At 43.1% G+C, this 19,818-nt stretch overlaps 2 protein-coding genes across 2 annotated transcripts; both read right to left on the reverse strand.

Moving 5' to 3' along the window:
* Positions 1–6: 6 nt before the first annotated feature.
* On the reverse strand, positions 7–6,607 carry LOC128301081 (uncharacterized). Its single transcript, XM_053037396.1, has 3 exons — positions 6,474–6,607; positions 3,162–3,310; positions 7–3,080 (listed from the first exon to the last, which is right to left on the reverse strand). Exons 2-3 carry the CDS (start codon positions 3,308–3,310, stop codon positions 224–226), a joined length of 3,006 nt encoding a protein of 1,001 aa, XP_052893356.1. The 5' UTR covers positions 6,474–6,607; the 3' UTR covers positions 7–223.
* Positions 4,005–15,956, reverse strand: LOC128302913 (DE-cadherin-like). The gene is made up of 2 exons (XM_053039762.1): positions 12,089–15,956; positions 4,005–4,099 (listed from the first exon to the last, which is right to left on the reverse strand). The coding sequence occupies exons 1-2, from the start codon at positions 15,954–15,956 to the stop codon at positions 4,005–4,007; spliced, it is 3,963 nt and encodes a 1,320-aa protein (XP_052895722.1).
* Positions 15,957–19,818: the final 3,862 nt, after the last annotated feature.

Here is a 19,818-nt window from a genome sequence, read left to right on the forward strand (position 1 = left end):
GGAACCATAACAACACACCGACTACGTTCGCTTGATTTGTTTCAACATCATTTATTCTATCACTAAAAACAGGGCAAGAAGTTGTTAAAGAATATCTGCAAGTGCGTAAAGCGAACACGAACGTTACGCATACTAAGGCGACCGTTTTGCGGTGCGGTAACAATTATAATACTGACTAATGTAAAACCCATCTGTTCGGAAGAGCTAGTCACCATGTGATAGCTCATTCGATGAGTTTCTCCTGTGAAAGGAACTTTAGCAGCGTGGAATGTTCACTGTGCTCGCGCTCATTGTTTTGCGGCTGCGATAAAGTTGGTGTCTGTGCAGCTGATGCACCTTCTTTCGTTGTGCTGGTAGCATCTTTTCCCTTTGGATCGTGGGCCCGATCGTTGTCCGGCGTATCTGCCGTTAACAAACGATTCCTTTCATCCTGTTGCTGATTTGGCGATGTTTCGCGTTGCTTATGTTCCTCCGTGTCGTGATGTGGGGTTGCACGATTCGTGCGTGTTAGTACTTTCATCAGCAGTGCATCAGAACTGTTACGGTGCTCTAGCACCTTCTTACGCTGCGGATGCTGTGGAATTGGGCCATCCTGCTGCTGGTCGGTGCGTTGCTCGTGCAGCTTCATGATGTCTTCGAACATTTCCGCCGACTGCGATTCGGAACGCTCGCGCCCCTGCCCGAATGGATACTGACGCTGAAGATCGTAACCCAGGAAGCCATCGGAACCGCGACGTAACCGACGGTTTGGTTCCTGAAATTCTTCCCCGAACGATGGTCGCAGCACGTTGTGCTTGGAGAACCAGCTGCCCACATCCTCGATGCTTTCCTTTCGCCGTCCGTACGACGCACCGTGTGTCGGTGGTTTTACAGTCGTCCGATCGCTAGCCTTCGTCTCGTCGATCCCAACGGAGGAAAGCATCGTGCTGGAACCGTCCGATTCCGTACCAAACCAATCGCTCATATATTCAATGCTATCGCGACGCCGGCCGCCTCCGTGCTTGTGGCCATGCTCAATCTTCGGCAGTTCGCCGACAATTTCTGATTTTTCTATCTTCTCAAACTCCGGATCGAAACAGTCGTCCATGTCGGACGAGGAGCGGCTGGATCCGACTAGTTTGATCGTGACATTTTCCAGCTGCTTATCACCGTCCGAACTCGTCTGGGACATCTTCTCCAACAGCTTGGACACGTTCGGGTTGGTGGGGTTTGGTTCGTTCAGTTCTGCGCTGAGTGCGTCTTCCAGGAACGTTTGGAACTGTTCGATGATGTTTTCTTTGTTGTCGGTGGCACTATACACGCAGTCCAGCACATTAACTACGTCGTGGTGCGGTAGTATTTGGCTGGATTCGATGAACGAGCCTAGGCAGAACTTTCGCAAGCTGCTATCTTCCACATCGTCTGTAAGGAATGTGCCCGCCGTAGATTCACTGAGCACATCCTTATCTGCTTCAGCTGATTCGGGCCCGGTCGAAGTTTCCGAGTGCTTGCGTGTCGGTACTTCCGGTGGTGCAAGCTGCGAAGCAGAATCCGACGTTACCACGGTCGTGCCACCGATCGTAAAGCTGGCGGGACCGTTTGGATGATCCGTGGCAGGTGTCGACGGCTGGCAAACGGGTGCTTCGTTGGATTTCCACGAAATCTTGCGCGTTGTTAGCTTGGACTTTGGTTTGACCAGCTCGTCGGCCCGCGCGGAATGATGCGCGTAATCCTCCGGTGTGAACCGTTCCACACTGATGCGGGTGCGCTGCAAGTCAACGGCCGAGAACGATCCAGAGCTGGAGCTTTTCGTCAGCACTGGACGCTGCGGTGCATCCGGACGAGGTGACGGTTCTTTGGCAAGATGTTCGGTAGCCGGCATAGATATGATGCGCTTCAGCATCCGGGGCGTATGTGCCTTGCGATCTTCGTCATCTTTCGGCGGTTGAAGCGATGTCGACGTTGCGGTAAACTGTGTCTCGGAGAGACTCTTCTGGAACCGAGGCGGTTCCGGTGGTGCCGTTTCGCGTTGTTTCGCCTTTTGTTTGGTTCGAACCGGTCGTACGACGCTGCTCTGCTCACCATCCGATCCACCCGACGATGGGTCCACATCGATCGGTTTGTAACGGGAGAAATCTCGGCTGGGTTTGCGAGGCGCCTGTTCTATGGAGGCTTCCGTGCGAATTACATTACCCGCCGATGCGTCCCTTTCGTGGGCCTGAAGCTTACCGTGCATGTGATCGGGATCGTCGCAGATGTGTTTGCTTTTACGGCGCTTCGGTACGATCAGTGGCTCCTCGACCGGTTGCATACCTTCGTACCGCACGCTGTCGTTGTAGTCTTCCAGCATGGCCATCAGAAATTCAGCCCGCCGACCGATCTGGTTATCCCGCGAAACCGTACGATCGATGTATTTCATCAAATCTTCCCCTTCCGTCTTACTCGGGCTTGGCGAATCGCTCGTTTCGCGCGTCTCCAGCTGTGTCGCCATCTTCGGACGCACCTCCGACGCTGCCGTGTCCTTACGCTCGACAAATGTTTCTATCTTATCCACGTCATCCCGCACCAGGCTCGGATTCGATTTGTCCTTCCTCGGCTGCTTTTGCCCATCCCTGCACACCTCCTGGTCGGGTGAAAGTGAATCGGCCAACCGTTCGCCAAAGAATTTGTCCGATTTTCGATTACCCACGCGCGGTATCTGTGAGGTGGAGGGTGTTTTTTCCAGTTCGGCCGTGGTGGGCACCTTGGAGAAATCGCTGAACGCATCATTGCTGGCATCGATCTCGAAGCAGGACGTTTGGCGTGCGGGAAGTGCTGCTACATCTGGCCGCGGTGGTGGCACACTGGCGGGTCGTGTCACGGACGGAATGTCGCACGAGTGGCGGCGACTTTCACGACCAAAGACGTCCTGAAACCCGTTCTTCACCTTCAGCGCTTCATCGGACCGATAGCGACCGTCCAGGGTGGCGCCCCGCTTTTTGCGCGGTGGCGCAACCGGTGGTGTATCGATAACCTTTTGCGGACGCCCGGTACCATCCGGTACGTACAAACCGACACTCTGCCATCCTGTGGCCGTGGTAGTTTTCTTTGACGCATCAACGCTGCAAAGCGGGAGACGTGAGGTAGGGATGAGCAATCGGGAGGGAGCACAGGGAGAATTAATTGCGCCACCGTATACTTACGCGCTGCGTGAAAAGTATGTCTTACGCATCGGCTGTGTTTTCCCTTTGCCAAGTCCGTTCGGGCAGATCACGCTACTGAAATTGCTGAACGCGTTTCCCGTGCTGGTTGACGAGCCTGTCCGAGGCTCTTTGCACAGCGCGTTACCCATCTGGAGGAGTAGAAGAAGAAGAGGAGCGTGTGAGATTCGGCTGAACGATCGACATGAAACGCAATGATGAAGTTGACCTAACGCACTCTTTCAATGTTTGGTTCTCGCGAAGGAGGTGGAGGTAGTTTTATTCACGACAGTCAGAAGTTCAAGTTTAATCAAGCAATGCGCGGCTCCGTTGGCGTTGAAGAGAGCTACACGTTGGTGTGCGTTTGTGTGCTCCACCACCGGTGGATCGTCCATTTACGGTAACTTGTTATTAGTCACAGACGAATAATGGTTCCCGTGTTCGATGCCTTGCGACAAAACGGAAGGTGGGACCAATCTCTTCTAAATATGAGTACAACCCCATCTTTTTAACATGCTGTTAGCTCCTTTGGACATTGAAACCGAAAATGGTTGCCACCACAACATGGGAGGATTTGTTCATACTCGAAATAGTAAAGGAGTAGTGAGCTACATTCATTCAAAGTGCTTTTGCAGCATCGAAAAAAAGTTGAAGAATTGATGATCTCATTCAATTCTTTTTTTTTTCGTTCGTTTCGTTAATTATTGAAATTAGTGATGTGCACAGTGATTCAGAATGAATGAATGATTTAATTCTGGGAACTCGAAGCTCCAAGAAGAATATTTATAACTCTTTGCGATTTAACTCACTCACTCAGTGAATAAAATCATTCAAAACAGATAAGATTTAACTCTTCACGGTGAACTTCAACTCGCGATTTAAATCATGAGTTAACTCTTGTGTGAGCATTGAAACTCCATTGCACTTGAAGTGGTTGAAATCTGTATGAGTGAGTTAGAGAGTTAAATCTTTATTCGAACACCTTAAGTTCGGATTTAAATCCTTGAAAGGAATTAAATGTCCCATTGCTAATTGAGATCCAGTTGCTGGTACATTTCGATTGATTAATTGATAGCCTCGCACGGAGGCCAAACCTCGTTCCTTTCATACGCTTCGGGGTTTTTCTTATTGCGAAGTTCATTCTGCCAGTGTCGTTAATGATGAACGTTTAGTGACATCGCGCACGGACCAATACGGTCTGTTTACATCTTCCATTGGCGCCTTCGCATCGCTTGGATGCAAACGCGTTTGCAACTGTGCTAATTGTCCCCGTCTAGCAGCAGCACGGCCGGAGGCCAGCAGCGTACCGGCTGCCTCGAACACAATCTAGCCCCCACATCGGAAAATGTGACCGATCATCATCATGGACTTTGGGCGCACTCGACCAGCTTCGAGCGATGCCAAATACAATCTGAGATCAATTGTGAGATGAAATTTGCACATTGTCGATAATTAAATGTATATCCAGGGGGTTTTGGAAGTGGAGCCTTTTCTTTTTTAAGATAAACATTCTTAGCCGATCGAGCTCTTATCGTAGAACACAATATTGACTTTCATGGACAGCACTGTGAAGGCACTCGTGAAGTTTACAGAACAAGATTGAGACCATTTCGTGTTGTGATTTATGTAATCGGCCATAGCTCTTCTGCCGTTTGAAGGTAATCTGAGTAGAGAAGGTGCATCTTGTTATAGCCGCAATCAGCCCGCAATCGTGATGTAACGAGGAAGTTGCCAAGGTAGATCACCAGCACTCATCCACTGTCGCTGATAAATGACTATAAACGGCCATAATGGGCGGACACGTATTTTCTCCTTCTCTTCATTGCTGTCACGTGCGTAACATTGCCGGTAAAACTTTACACGCTGATACAACCGACAACAATGGGTGAGGTTGTGGGAATTGGGGGGGTAGTTATGAGAAGCAGAGGATGCTTCCAATCATAGTGCTTTACGAATGACAGCAACTTTACAACCTTGTTAAGTTCCATACTGTCATCCACTGCCTTGCTACTTCCAGTTCCAGCTGAGAACGTTGGACGATTGAGCTATCGATTTGAGGCGCAATCTCAACCATTACCCACGTCCAAGCTCACCGCGATCCGAGGGCACCACCTTCAACTGTTGCGCTGTTTAGATTTTTGCTACCCAAATTTCGCTTTTAAACCATTGCCTTCAATGCCATTTTTCTCCAAACTGGTGTTCCAGCTCCCATCCCGGCCATTAAGCCGATCTTCGAGGCGTGAAACGTGATTACGTGATCGGGTCACATGACACGATGATCCACATAGTGGTTCGCGCACCGTTGGGAAACTAGCGCCCCCCCCCCCCCCCTCGGGAGTTGTTGCCTCCCGTTCTGGACCGTACCCGCTGTGTTTCGGTGTGCTCTGGGTTTTGTTTACTTATTCGCCGGTCACCGTGTGCATGGCGCCCATTTTGCATCGCAAATAGTCGGACACCGCGCGCGTTCGATGACATGATCGCTGGCGCATTCGTCACCACCTGAGGCGCCATCGCATGCACACAAAAACCAGAAATGACTGCAGCGGCTGGAGGTCATTTCACGCAACCGTGAACACACAAACACACGGAGAACACACTGACGCCGTTAGACTGAGCCCCCACATACAGAGCGATCTCCGTCCAACACGGACGCGCACATACACGCGCGCGTTCTGTATTCAAAACATGATGTCATCTTAATGTTTCGGGCTCATCACGCGCGTCTAGAGGTGATGATCTTTATGTGCTTGTTTTTACTTGAGGAAAAGAAGAAGAAGAAGAAGAAAAGCGTTGCTAATTGCGCGACTTCTCGCTGCAAAAAGGGCGACGATCGTGATGAGCAATCGGATTGACTGCGTGCGGTGACGTTGAGTAGGTAGGTTTGAGAACGCCTTTTGTGTAGCCCTTTGCCCATCACGGACAAGACGTCGATGTCGTGATCTCGTGTGCATGATTGGGTTTAATAATAGTATAGCAATTATTAGAGCACAGCACAATTAAACAACCTAAACCGAACATTCCTGGTTTTTCAATTTATCAAATTCAAGAAATCACTCGTATAAATCACTGTACTAAACAAACGCCAACGGTTGCATCCATTTAACCTTCCGCGCCACCGTTACCAAGGTTGGAGGCATTTGTTTTGGTTAAGATAACAGCCGGGACAGCCGCGACTACAAAACCTGTCCGCTCGACCAACAACCCCACGGTTCTGTTCGCAACCCCTACTGCTCTAATTTGGGCCGACCGGACGTTTTATCTCCACCCGTTCCTCGGTTGCCCTGCGCGCACCTTGTATCGGTTCTTGCCGCTCACCTTTACTGCCTGCCAGCGGGCCAACGGGTGTAAGCCGTACGTGTGTGTGTGTTTGTTGCTGATCGACTACTACACAGGAATTCACGCTCTGGAGGCGCTTAGCTAACGCGCTACCCGCCTGCGATCGCGATCGGTACCGGGAGATGACTAACCCGCGAAGGAGTTTTATCGTGCCCGCGAACCACGATGTCACGAACACGATCACGGGCAAGGTATATCGGGCGCGGTAGAAACGTTCTATTGTTTGCGCAAACACTTTGCGGGGGGGGGGGGGGGTTGCATTATCCCCACCCCTATTTGCAACAGCAGCGCCCGCACACGCTCTCTGAAACGGGGGATGCTGCTGGATAAAGCATTCGGTTCGAAACTTCATCGTAGCGCTCGTACGTCGTACGCTCACGTATTACGGGTTCGTTTCGCAAAAACCGATTCCCCATGCCCCGATTCACGAATCGTAAACATTCGTTGTTGTTTTTTTTTTCGTTTCAGTAATATTTGTAGCACCAGTAGACGATTCCCTTGTCCCAACGTGTTACAAGCGGCGCTTTGTGACCGGTTTGGCAGTCAAACCAACCGCCCATGACGTCACGTACACACACACACACACCTTGCATGGAATCCGGCATTATGTGTGTACTTTCGAACCCTCAAAGCGGTTGGAATGGGAGAAGAATGTTACGGCGTAGCTAATTTGCTTTCGCTGCAAAAGGGAAACAAAATGCGGATGCAAAAGGGTAAGCATTGGCTCTGCTCCCTAGGGACCTTACCTGTGCAGCTTCGCTCCACTAGCCTTCCACGTGACAATGGTGATGAAATGGTTCTCCCGCTGTCGCCTCACATGTGCTTCACTTTCGATCGTTTAATTGTCGTTTGAATGCCAGGGAGGGTGACACTGTCTACACCTGTCAGCAGTGGGTCAACGTTGAAGATGACCCGCGCTCCGAAGCGATCGATTCCAGGGCGACCTCTGCGTATCATATTTTATGAGCCAATTAGTCCTCCGATGATTGAGCTCGTCAGAAATAGAAATAGGTACGCGATAATTATCACGCATTACGGTACGTAGAGTAATTATTTATACTCTACCCAGCCATACGAGTGAGTCGCCCTTGATTCCTTCGCCTGCAAGCGGAACGGTGCATTGTCCGATTGATGATGCTTTGCAAAAAAAAAAAATAGTATTTTTTATTTTATTTTCAATCATTCACACCACCGAGTCCGTGGTCGTGTGCTGGCACGAATCATGGCCAGTAAGGGCAAATCCGTTCGTCTCGTCAGCTGGCACTGGGATTATGATTTCGTGTGGCAATGGTAAACGGTATGCCATGGTCAGGGTAATTCGATGCTCTAATACATTCGTGATCGTTGGCATGACTATTTTGCATGACTTTTTTGTGGTGTTCTTACATGGTGTCCGGTATATGGGTGTCTTTTCCTTCATAGGGATTAACATTAGCTGCGAATTTCATAACAGGTAGGATGGCTAGCAATAGTTTCCGTTTACAGCACGGTGTGTCATTAACCTTTTCGATGGCCGCAACCACCTTACAGGTGTAAATCGAATCCTGGTTCTATTACATTTGTACTTCAAAGCCACAGAGTCGGTTTCCCTGTCTGCGAATCAGGCGATTTTTAGAAAGCTTACATTAAAATAAGTTAGAAAGAAGTGTTTTACATGACAAAAAAAGAGTATTTTCGACCAATTTTTCACCTTTTTGCTTATATTTTGTGCTAAAGGCTAGCTTAGCTGTCATTCATTCATTACATTCAATTACATCACAACAGTTAAGCTCAATCATTTTAACGACATATGAAAAAAATCATAATTAATTCCAGTTTTTATTGCCAATATTGTATTCGGAACTTGCATTTATTTTCCGTACTGTTTATACTACTTTTACCTACAGCACTACCTTACTATTTAAAAATCTAAGCCTATCTTTGACGTATGGCAAATATAAGAGCAGATAAATAGCTAAACACTTAAACAATGAATACATATATGCGTGTTTTTGTGACGATATCTTAAGTTCTTCGGCATTCGCTTCGTCATTGGTCAGCATGTTGATTTGGAAGTTTTATCTGTTATCCCTGAAATACACTATTTTGGAACTGATTTCGAAATTATTTAATTTTTACCGTGTGTCAAAAATTGCCATGGAAAGCCGTGTTGGTATTCTATTTCATGAAAGCATAAATAATTACTAGGCCTCATTGCTAAAATCTTTTGAACGCATTGCTAAGGAACAGTAAACGGGTTCCTTATAGCTCATCTTCCTTAGGTAGTTAGTTTATGTATAATATTTGCAATATCATGTATCAGGGTTGTAACCATACTAACAACTAATCTAATTTACTTATTAAATACCCTAACAATGGGCTTATCGCTATTACTAATTTATACAGTATCGAACAAAACAAATGCAACATCATAAAAAAGTTATTAGAGCAATTGAAATCTAAGATAACATGACAACATAGGTGATAGAGAATTAAGATACACTATTTAGGAAAATGCATATGCGAACATTTTTAAAGATTTTATTGTTGCTAAAATACTAAAAAAAACTCCCTTTTGACGATGAACAAAATAGGTGCAACTGATGAGTAAAGTTATTTTATTATTACTTTTAAATTTTGTTTGCCCACTTTCTTGCAGCGTCAGCTGAGCTATTAGTTTATAAATAACGTCATTTGTACTTGAAAACCATCCTTCTTTAGCTCTTCGCTGGACTCTGTACAATACACCCATCGATCCTTCTGTTCACTAGTTCAATTTTCCGTTCGGAGTGGGGAACCATTGATCACTCTAGAATACTTCTGCACACGAATCGGTCCAATACTGCATATTTACAGCAGATAGGACCAATTCCATTGTCCTGTTGAGTAACAATATGAAACCATTACGCTTGCAGCACCGGGGTTTTGTGGTTTTGTGCAGAAACCTTAATTGAAGCGTTCTCTTGCAGGCCTCTATATACGGCGTGTACCGTCACTTACAAGTAAATTATGCCTTGATTGCTCACTAACTAAATCTCCTTTCCATTTTCCCACACTCTCGAAAAATGGATTCTTTTTTCCCCTATTTATATCACTTGTTCTGTTTCACCAGCCGTCGTTAATGGTTAATCCGTTGTCTGACTGTTAACAGGCCAATGTTAATTGATAATTAATTCTAGATTTTTTAATTGATCAACTTAAGATATGAATTGATTTTTCCAATGCTTCAGACAATTCATGAAGCCTCCCAGATTGTTGTTCATCGAAACCGACGATTATCCTGTCGGTAAACAGATATTTGAGCAACTAAAGTGATATTGTCAGTTTGTGCATAGAGTATAGAGTTTGTTTGTCGTATAAGTTCTTTTATGTGATTCCGGTGACATTTTTTGATAATTTAAGTAAAAGTTGTAGCGCAATACAGCCTGGTCGATCTTCTCAAATAAAAACAAAGGATTATAAGATGTCACAATGAAGCATTCTTCTTAACTCAATTTGAAATAACACAATCACAACAATCGGAAAGCAGGTTACTACTGAAATTCAGAAACGGATGATTTTTTACATGAAAGTCCCTAAATTTACTAAACCTTCGCCAAATCCAATATTTATCTTTTCATTTAATGGAAACTCCGATCCGATGCAGTCGGTGGCGGAGGAGAGCAGGTCCTGATCGATTTTGCTGGCAACTGATTCGTGTCCTGGCGACAGTTAGACTTCTTCAACTGGGCTGAAAAGAAAATGAAGTAGAAGAATGCTGTCCTTTCGAGTGGACTGTATTAGGTGAAAAACCAAGGTGGAATTTCGGGAGCAAAAGGATAACGCGTCCGTTCGTTACGTTCACTACTTGCTTTCTTACTTTTATTTTCGTAAATGTTTTACATTAAATTCGATACCCAAAAAACATTTCAAAATAAACGCCAACACTGGTTTTTTAACCGTCAACTCTACGACGATACAATAGCTACCTGATTTTTTTTTTACTGTATCATTAGGAAATTTAGTTCTCTTTCAGAAAATACCCAATATGTGGCGTTTGGATAACTGGAAAAATATGTTTTTCACAAATTTCTTTGTAATGTACGAGTATGTAATGCACAAATTCTAGGTTACTGGTGTCATGTCATATGATATGAACTCCTCCATGTGTCGGCTACATCGCTTTATTTATACCATTTCTGTTGGGTACTTTTTGCTTAACCTATTTACAAAAATTCTTTTGCTCATAGTGTCATCGTCGAGATGTTTACAATTTGTTTTCCGGTGTTATTGGTATCGTCCAATTTATAGGATCATATTTCAATTATGTGTAGCTAGCTTGCGCAATTATTCCATTTGCATGCGGTTGCGTTTTTAGCATTTCGTTGTCTTCAATTAATTATTGTTATGATTTACTGACTGATTGCTACGTTTGCATAAACTGTGTCACCTATGGGGCACTGACCGATCGAGGTGCGATCGATTACTTTGTTTTCTGAAAATTTTGTCTTTTTGTAAAATGTGTCTAGCTGTTTCCTGTTTACTTTTTTACCAAATTTGTCTTCTTGATTTATGTTTGCGTATATCGTTTTCTGTCCAGAATGGTGCAATGAAATGTATGCGGTTTTGCCGTTAGCTGTTTAGCAGATATGCTACATCTTTTTATATCCCTTATCTCTAGCGGCATACCCGTGTGTCCCATACATTTGGTATGGGGAACGCAAATTTTTCGTCTTTAAACTTAAATAACTTTTTTTGTGTTGGAAATTAAAATTTAAAATTTGGAACACAAAAGTGGGCATTAGTATTCTAGACAATCTTGAAAAAACAGAATTTTAAAGTTCATGTAGTATTTTTTAATGGTGTTTTTGTGTATGAAACCCCAACTTTTCGATATGTAGCATTCAATGACTGTGATATATGAACTTCGCCTAGTAAAATTCTGTAATAAATCAATTTGTCAGCATATAATATTAACAAAAATGCATATTTCAAGCATATAATTTGTATATAATACAATACAAAGGATGAGACGTTCAAAGCAAGAAACCCGTATGTTCCCAACATTCAACAAACATGCCCAAATGTAACTGTTTTTGAACTCTAAATTCCATGCATAATATCAAATAAATATCATACAAGTACAATAAACCTTCACAATCTTCAACATACACAAATTATATGCTTGAAATATGTATTTTTGTTAATATTATATGCTACAATAATATAATACTACATGAACTTTAAAATTCTATTTTTTTTCTAGATTGTATAGAATACTAATGTCCGCTTTTGTGGTCCAAATTTTAAATTTCAATTTTCAACACAAAAAGGGTTATTTAAGATTAAAGACGAAAAATTTGCGTTCCCCATACAAAATGTATGGGATAACCCGGAACTACGTGCGTGAAAGATCTATATGAAAGATCAATAATAAATCGATGGTTGGACGATTACCTTTTCATTAGGAGTTTACCTTTTTTAAGGAAACTTGTCATTTTGAACGTTTTTCCGGGAACGCCAACACTTGTTTTTAAAATTTTTAAGTAATGGCTGTGAATTTTGATGCGTCGTTTGGTTTTCGCAATTGCTGTCGATTTTTTCGCTCATTATTCTGCGCATGAGCATATAAGTACATCGAATTATGACAATCATTATGGCGACCATGCTTATCGACAGCACCAATGTGAGCACCAATGTGTCCTTATCGATTGGGTTGTTAAAACTGAAATGAAGGTTCTGTTCCAAATTATACTGCTGAAAGTCGATTGTGCGCCCATTTATTGTGAGGTTCCGCAAGCGGCCATTGAGCCCCTTTGTCACTGGTATGTACATCCAGTTGTATAGTGGCCCAAGCTTGTAGAAATCGACGATTGTACCGCCCAACTGAACAGGTCCATGAGTATTAATGCTCCCACCAAAATCCATATTTTTGTATCGGCTTGAACTAATTGCGAAGTTATTTTTAACTGTTTTCATCTCAATCATTTTGGGCTTCAATGAGATATCCACTCTCAATGAAACGTGCTGTGAAAATATCAGGTGTTCCTCGATACGGAACGTTCCAGTTCCATAGTCTAACAGCATTACCAGCATACTGTTGATTATCTCCAATGCAAGAAATGGTTGTGTCTTTATACGCGGATTGTATTTCATGGGTCCAATGTACAACACCAAGCCATCTGTCTGTTGGGGTAAGATCTCAATGCTGATGTTTGTAATTTTGCCACTAATGATCGATGGATAAATGGCATACCCGTTGCCATCGAAACTGATGTCGATCATTTCACACTGTGGACCCTCGAAGCCATTTGGACATATGCAGCTATTACTCTCAAGCGTGCCTCCATTCAAACACGTGATCGACGATGTATCTGAGACGCATTCCGCATCCACGAATGTGGTTATTCCTATAAAGGAAGTTGCATTGGCGTAGACGACGATCGGTTTGGGTGATTTGTATACCTTATTTCTGCATGACTGCTCACAAGTAATACTATGCAACTCGCATTCATCGATGCCTACCATCTCAATCGGAAATCCGACATCTTTCTCCAATTGGTGCAGCTGGTAACTAAGTACGCTATTGAGCAGCTCAGACGATGAGTAAACACTACCGTTGACTGCAAAGAACACGTCCAAGAAAGAGCCTTTTGCGAGATATTGATTGTTGACTGTGAATATGTTCACATCGGATGGACTGACGTTGAGAATAGTTGCAATACTCGTTTGGAGTCGATGAAGCGGTGTGCTGAGATGATCCGGAGTTTGAGATATAAATTCATCTGCCGTTACATGGTAGAATCGAATTGATCCGCTCTGGTCTATCGATTGTTTCGAAATATCCTTCACCAACACTGTTGCTCGAGTTGAGACACTGCGTCGAGAAAAGTGGTCCGAACTTTCAACTACTTGAAAACGAAGATCATACTGTCCGCAAGGTGTGCCTTGCAACATGGTTATCATACCGGTGACGAAGTTCAGTTGGAAAAGCTTCAAAGTTTCCTCTTTCGTTACCTTGTCCCAGCGAAATGTTTTGTTAGACAAATCCCAATCATCTGAACCGTTCAAATATACTCGTCCAATGTCTATATCAGACAACCATCCGTTGTACTTGTAGACCACTATATTGCTCTTACTCTGCTGCATTTTGCTATCATTCTCATCGGCAATCACTACCCGCAGAGTGCTAATTGCGCTCATCGGCGGACTACCCGAATCTCTCACCAAGATTGGAACTCTGTATTCGGCTTGGTCGTCGCGATCAAACTCAATTAATGCACGCAATTCGTCTCCTACTATTCGAAACTGTTGCTTAATCTCCCACGGAGCTTCTGGATCGATGCCATAAACGAATGGAGGGCCATTTGGATCTTCATCCGCATCTTGCGCTGTTAGCTTGACAATCATACCCGGAGGACGATGTTCACCCCATACAACAGGTTGTGTGTTGGTTAAATTTGGAGCGTTGTCGTTAATGTCTTCCAATGTGATGTTTAGGGTGCCGGTTGAATGTTTTCCTTTACCATTTTCATCCGTCGCCGTAATTTTAACCTCCCAGGACTTTGAACCATTAGGAAGATCGCGATCAAGTGGCTGCAACAACCGAAGGCATCCACTGTCGTCGATTTCCAGTAGCTGCTCAAGTTCCTTCTCGAGCGTGTAGTGTATGCGTTGAGGTTTTTCATTGTTCCCGATGTCAGGATCGTAAGCCTTCACATTCGCAATACAACCGGGAGAGATTGTTTCTTCTGTGATCGTGACATTGGGCAAGTTAATAAATTTCGGTGCGTTATCATTAACGTTTCCTATGATGAGCCGTACGATCGCGGTATTAGAATATTGACCATCATCCGCCTTTACGTGCAATTTATATTCCGGCATCGTTTCGTAGTCCAGCTGATTGTTTATCGAAATCACACCGGTATTCTCGTCAATTTCGAACGCATCCGCCTCGTTGTTCTTGATGATGCTGTACTTGATGCTAGAATGTTCATCCTTGCCGTAGGCCTTCACTTTGATCACTTTTGTGCCGATGGTGGTATTTTCGGGTAGATAATCTGTTCCATATATTTGGTGCTCAAACTGTAGTTTGGAATCGGTTCTGGGCAAAACGAAGATGAAAAAGGTCTTAGTAATGCTGTTCGGTTTTCCGTTGTTCCATAACACAGACGGCGAATTGTCCTCCGCCGTTACTGTCACCGCGTAACGATCGTTCATTTTCCTATCGAATTTCACCATCGATGTAATGACGCCCGTTTGGCTGCCAATTTGAAAATATTCCTTATCTGCATCCGCCAACCGATAGGACACAATGTTGTTGGGTGCCGTGCCATCAACATCCTGGGCATGGACTCGCATTACAAATGTACCAGGCAACTTGTGCTCTTCGATAGCTCCCGTGGCTTCTCCTACAAATACGGGGCCGTTGTCGTTTTCATCCACAATCATGATCGTCAAAAGTACTTCTGTGTAGGCTTCAAGAGAGTTCGTTGCTCTTATTACCAGCGTATGATTTGTTGCCGTTTCATAGTCCAATTTTCTTCGCATTTTAATGTAAGCCGTATTGTTGGTTTGTTCCAATAAAAATGCGGAGTTAATATTTTCATCCACTATCTGGAAAATTACAACGTTATCATCCTTTACGTTCGAGACTGCTTCAAACTCCGCTAAAACCTTGCTGTAATCCTCAATCGTTTCTTTGAGCATCACAGGGTTCCTTGGCTTCTTGATGAAGTATGGTGCGTTATTGTTGGGATCAAGTACACGAACCGTTACTACTGTTTGTTGTGTTTTGTTTTCCATTGAGCCTTCATTATACGCCCGAACATGAAAAGTATAAAACTTTCCTGGACTGCGGTCGATTGGTTTTGCTAGTGTGAGCAAGCCATTACTCTCATCGATGTCGAAATAGCTACTATCTTCGTTTTTTTGTACGATCTCATACTTAATGCGGTTGTTGTCACCATCGTCTTTATCCATTGCTGAAATGTTGGCCAGCGACTGATTTAGTGGCACATCTTTCGTCACCGACACTTCGTAGACGTCTTTATCAAATATCGGTGGATTGTCGTTGATGTCCAGAATAGTCACCTTGATAGTACAAACGCCTTCCAGACTGGGCGAACCATTGTCGGTCGCCCATACCGTAATATTAATTTCTCGAACTCGGATTGGTGCATCTCGTTCGAAAACATGGACGGACGCGATTTGGCCTGTGGTTTTATCAATATTGAAATACTTCCGGCCATCTGGCATGGTTGCAATGCTGTATTCTATCGTTTGTCCTTGATCGGGATCGGCGGCTGTCACACGTAGTACAGGTGTACCCGGCGGCTGTTCTTCTTTCAACGTTGGCTTGTAATGGGTACAATATTGGAACCATGGTTGATGGTTTGTACCTACAATGTTGTTTACTGTTTCGGCTGTCGGTACACTGCTACAGTTGCACGAAACCAGCAAGAGCATGATGGCCAGAGTTGGCCAGAATCCTCGATCAGTCATTGTGAAATCTGCCATACGGCCATAAGGTATTATCAGTTGTTCCTTGTATGAAGATGTTGCGATCACGCAGTGGTCAAACTGAAGTTGTTTTTGTACGCGGACGATCTGAAATGGAAAAGGATAAAATTAATTTCAAGTATTGTTAAAACCTTCCCTTCATTACAACAAATGCATCTAAACAAATCAATTTTGTGAAAAGATTCTGAATGACTAGAAGTCATTGCAATGCATCCAGGTAATATTGCGTAACCAGAACTAACCCTTGCTCGACTTTTTAGCCTTGTTACAGAATAAAGAAAAGATATAAATACCAGATCGGTTATATATGGCGGACACCAAGCCACTGGGTCATGATAGCCAAAGAAGACGATGCGTAGATTTATTCACCACCAAGTAGCACTGTATACGTTGTTTTAAAGCATGTCTGAAGCATAAAGGATAGTATTTTTTGTCGGCACTGTCGTTTAGAATCGCCACTTTTGGGAAATACCTCACCCCTGAGCCCCTGTATGGTTAGAGGCTGAGCCCATTGATTGCCGTATCTAAATTATTAATGCGCTAGTTGTTTTGTGGTTATATCATGAAGTCGAATAGACCTGCTCTCATACGCGGGCAAGATGATTATCAAATTCCTCAACCCATCCAACGCCGTGTCAAAATCGTTAAAGGCGATTTACTTGAAGCATTTCCTAAATGTTACTTTGTTGAGGAAAAGATAAAACACCGTCTGCAACGAGTTGCGCTATTTACAGATCTTACTTTATTACGACTCTCAAAGGAAAAGATCAAACACGTTCTAGCAACTTCCGCTGAAGTGTCACACGGAACAAGAAACGTCAGCTACAAACTTCATAGCCACTATGGGATAACCGCACAGATTCCCGCTGCAGATATTGATCCTCAATATATTTTAAGTGAATTCAGGTCAAAATTTGATGGTAAGATAATTTATGATTTTTTTTAAATTGTTGAGTAGATTGTTGAAAGAGCGAATTGAGATACAGTTCATGCTTATATAGTTATGCTGCGCATGGTGAGTTGCATCCGACACCCTGGTCCCATTATATATAAGAAAGGAAGATCATTTCGACTTACGCTGTTTCGGAAATACAGTGGATTCGTTCCAAAGAAATCCACTTATCTCGAAAATATTTAAATTTAAATGAATAATTATGCGATTACTTCAAGAATGACAGTAAAATGCTATGAATTTTAAATAATAATTAAATGTAACTGTTACTGTTAACTGTAGATATAATAAAGTAATAGTAAACGTATCCGCCTGCACGTTTTAACATATATTTTATCATGGCGACAGAAATTAACAGTAACGAATATTTTACATTTGCAATTTCTGCCCACAAATTCCGTGAAAAAACATGTCAATTTTGCCGCGTGTCTGCGAATCCCTGTGTATCAAGAACCGTGTAACTCGGGTATTGACTGTACGCGGATTTTAAAAACATGACATTTCACGGAGTTTTGTTTCGTTGTTTGTAAAATGCATTTTAAAATTGCAAATTTAAAAAAATACGTTACACTTCATTATTATAATAATTAATTTTCATAACACTTAATTGTAATTCTTGACATAAAAGCATAAATAACAATTTTGAACGCTTTGTAACGTAGAAGTAAGTATTCGATCCCTTAAACCGACAGGTAAACAATATTCTAACGGAAACTCGAGATACGCGAATTTCTTTGGAACGCATTATGTTGTGAACGCGACCAGGAAAGCAAAAACGAAAGATAAGGAGCGATAAAAATGTCCCAAACCAAACATGATTCGTCGCTTCAGTTATCAGATATCCATAACTCTATAGGAATAGCATGCGAATTACGAAAAAAAACCAGAACAGCCTGCGCAAATAACACACGAACCGAGGAGCATTCGAACTATCGGCAGTGCGAAAAACTGGCACCCTCATATTTTATGTAAACTACGCTTAGGATAAAAAGGCGATGTAAGCTAACGCCTAATAAGCTAATTCAAACCATAACTTGGTATTTTCAAGTCATTGGGTTGGCAATGGAATTGAACGTTAGGTACATGTTTTGAATGAATCAGATGAAAAGGTCCGATCCGAAAAATTCCGAGCGCCTCCACTTCATGAATCGTTCCAGTGGAAGCAGAGGTCCACCGAACTAATACTGGAAATTCTGCAAAAAGCGTAACGTCTGATCCGATTTGATCTGAAAGACCAACGAATTTTGCGCGAGAGTTTCAGGGTAAACCAATCTTCGCGTGATGAATCCTACCAACGATTCATCTCTTGTCCAATTTTTTCCTGGCAGCAACACGTTATCTCAGGTATCTGGCGTATTGACTGTCCATAGATATGAAAGTGTACCATTATGCATTTTTCTTTGCATTCTTTGCACTTCCACACATGACTTGCAATCACATTCTTGAAGTTCATTATTGCATTATGCACTGTTTTTGGTAGTCGACCTTAAATTCACTGAACGTTTTATGTTCCTTCTCTTTCGAGATGTTGAACGCTACTCCTTTTGATCGACACCAATATCTTTTATTTTAAACATACAAAAACCATTTTTCTCATAAACACTCAACACTCAAACTCACAATTTTTGTTAACTGCCTAATGGTTTTTGATGATTTCAGTCGACGATTACAACGGTTTCAGCATCACACAAAGCATTTCAAATATCACACTAATTCCACCACTGTCTTCCTTCTGCAAACATCGATTGGACTGGGGGTATTGCTAAAAAAAAGAATTTAAACAATATCAATTGTATATCACTGGTAAGGTAGGAAAACTTTACTGAACTGTGGCTCTCGTTGCACTGCGTTGAGTTATATACGAGGTTTGTAATTTTGACAAGGAGTTATTATCAGCACTGGAACCGTCTTATCGCTCGTGTTCCCGAACCCCAACACTCCCGAACGAATAATTTTTGTCAAAAGATAAGAGAATAATCCGATCAAATTCGTGGAAATAATAAGTAAGCATAGAGCAATGCCTTTGCATTTGTTCAGTGGCGGATGCTACATATTAGAGACCCTAGGCAGAATGAACGATGGGGTCCCCATCCAGAACATGTTTAGAAACCAAAGGGGGTGGAGGGGAGGGGGAGGGAGGGGTGGAAATTGGGCGGTGAGAGTGGATGTTTTTATTTTTTTGAGAACATTTAATTTCAGTTCCTTTAATTTTACAACAGTCAGATTTCCCTATTTTCCACGGGGCCCCTGGCAGGCGTCTAGTCCACCTACCATTTGATCGGCCACCGTTTGTATGTATTGTAGCAACAGCATTTTGTTTTAGTGGTCAGTCATGAAGGCTGGATTACACTTATCAAACGCGGAGCTAACGATAATAAATGCAACGAACTTAGAGAGTGTTGGGTAACGATTGGGTGGTAGGGGTTTGGTAACTCAGTATCTTGCGGTTAACACTGATAATGCTTTCGCTAATTCCTATCCTTAATTTATGACTAAAATCCCTTAAATCTTATCCCATTTGTTTAATAATAAATAAATTATTAATACACGAACGGTTAGGAAATAATGTTGCTAAATTTCATAGTTTATTTATATTTAATAGGTGTAATGACAACAATAATCTATACTTTTGGAATGTGCTCTAGCAGAAATCACAGCGGCAATTTTAGAACGGAAGATGTATCCAGTTCAACGATCCAACAACGAATGATCTTTATTCCGCGTGACAGTTGCGTAGCACACCCAAATATTTGGACCGTGAGCGGATTAGAGGACTCTTGAAGCCAAGACCGTGAAGTGTAGTTTTTATTCATTATGTTTAATGTGCAAAACACATTCAGTGGAGTGTTTAGACCAGTTCTTAGGCCCATGACTTTGTTGCAGTTACAGAAC

Source organism: Anopheles moucheti, chromosome 3, assembly GCF_943734755.1.
Source record: "Anopheles moucheti chromosome 3, idAnoMoucSN_F20_07, whole genome shotgun sequence".
NCBI classification, from domain to species: Eukaryota; Metazoa; Arthropoda; class Insecta; order Diptera; family Culicidae; genus Anopheles; species Anopheles moucheti.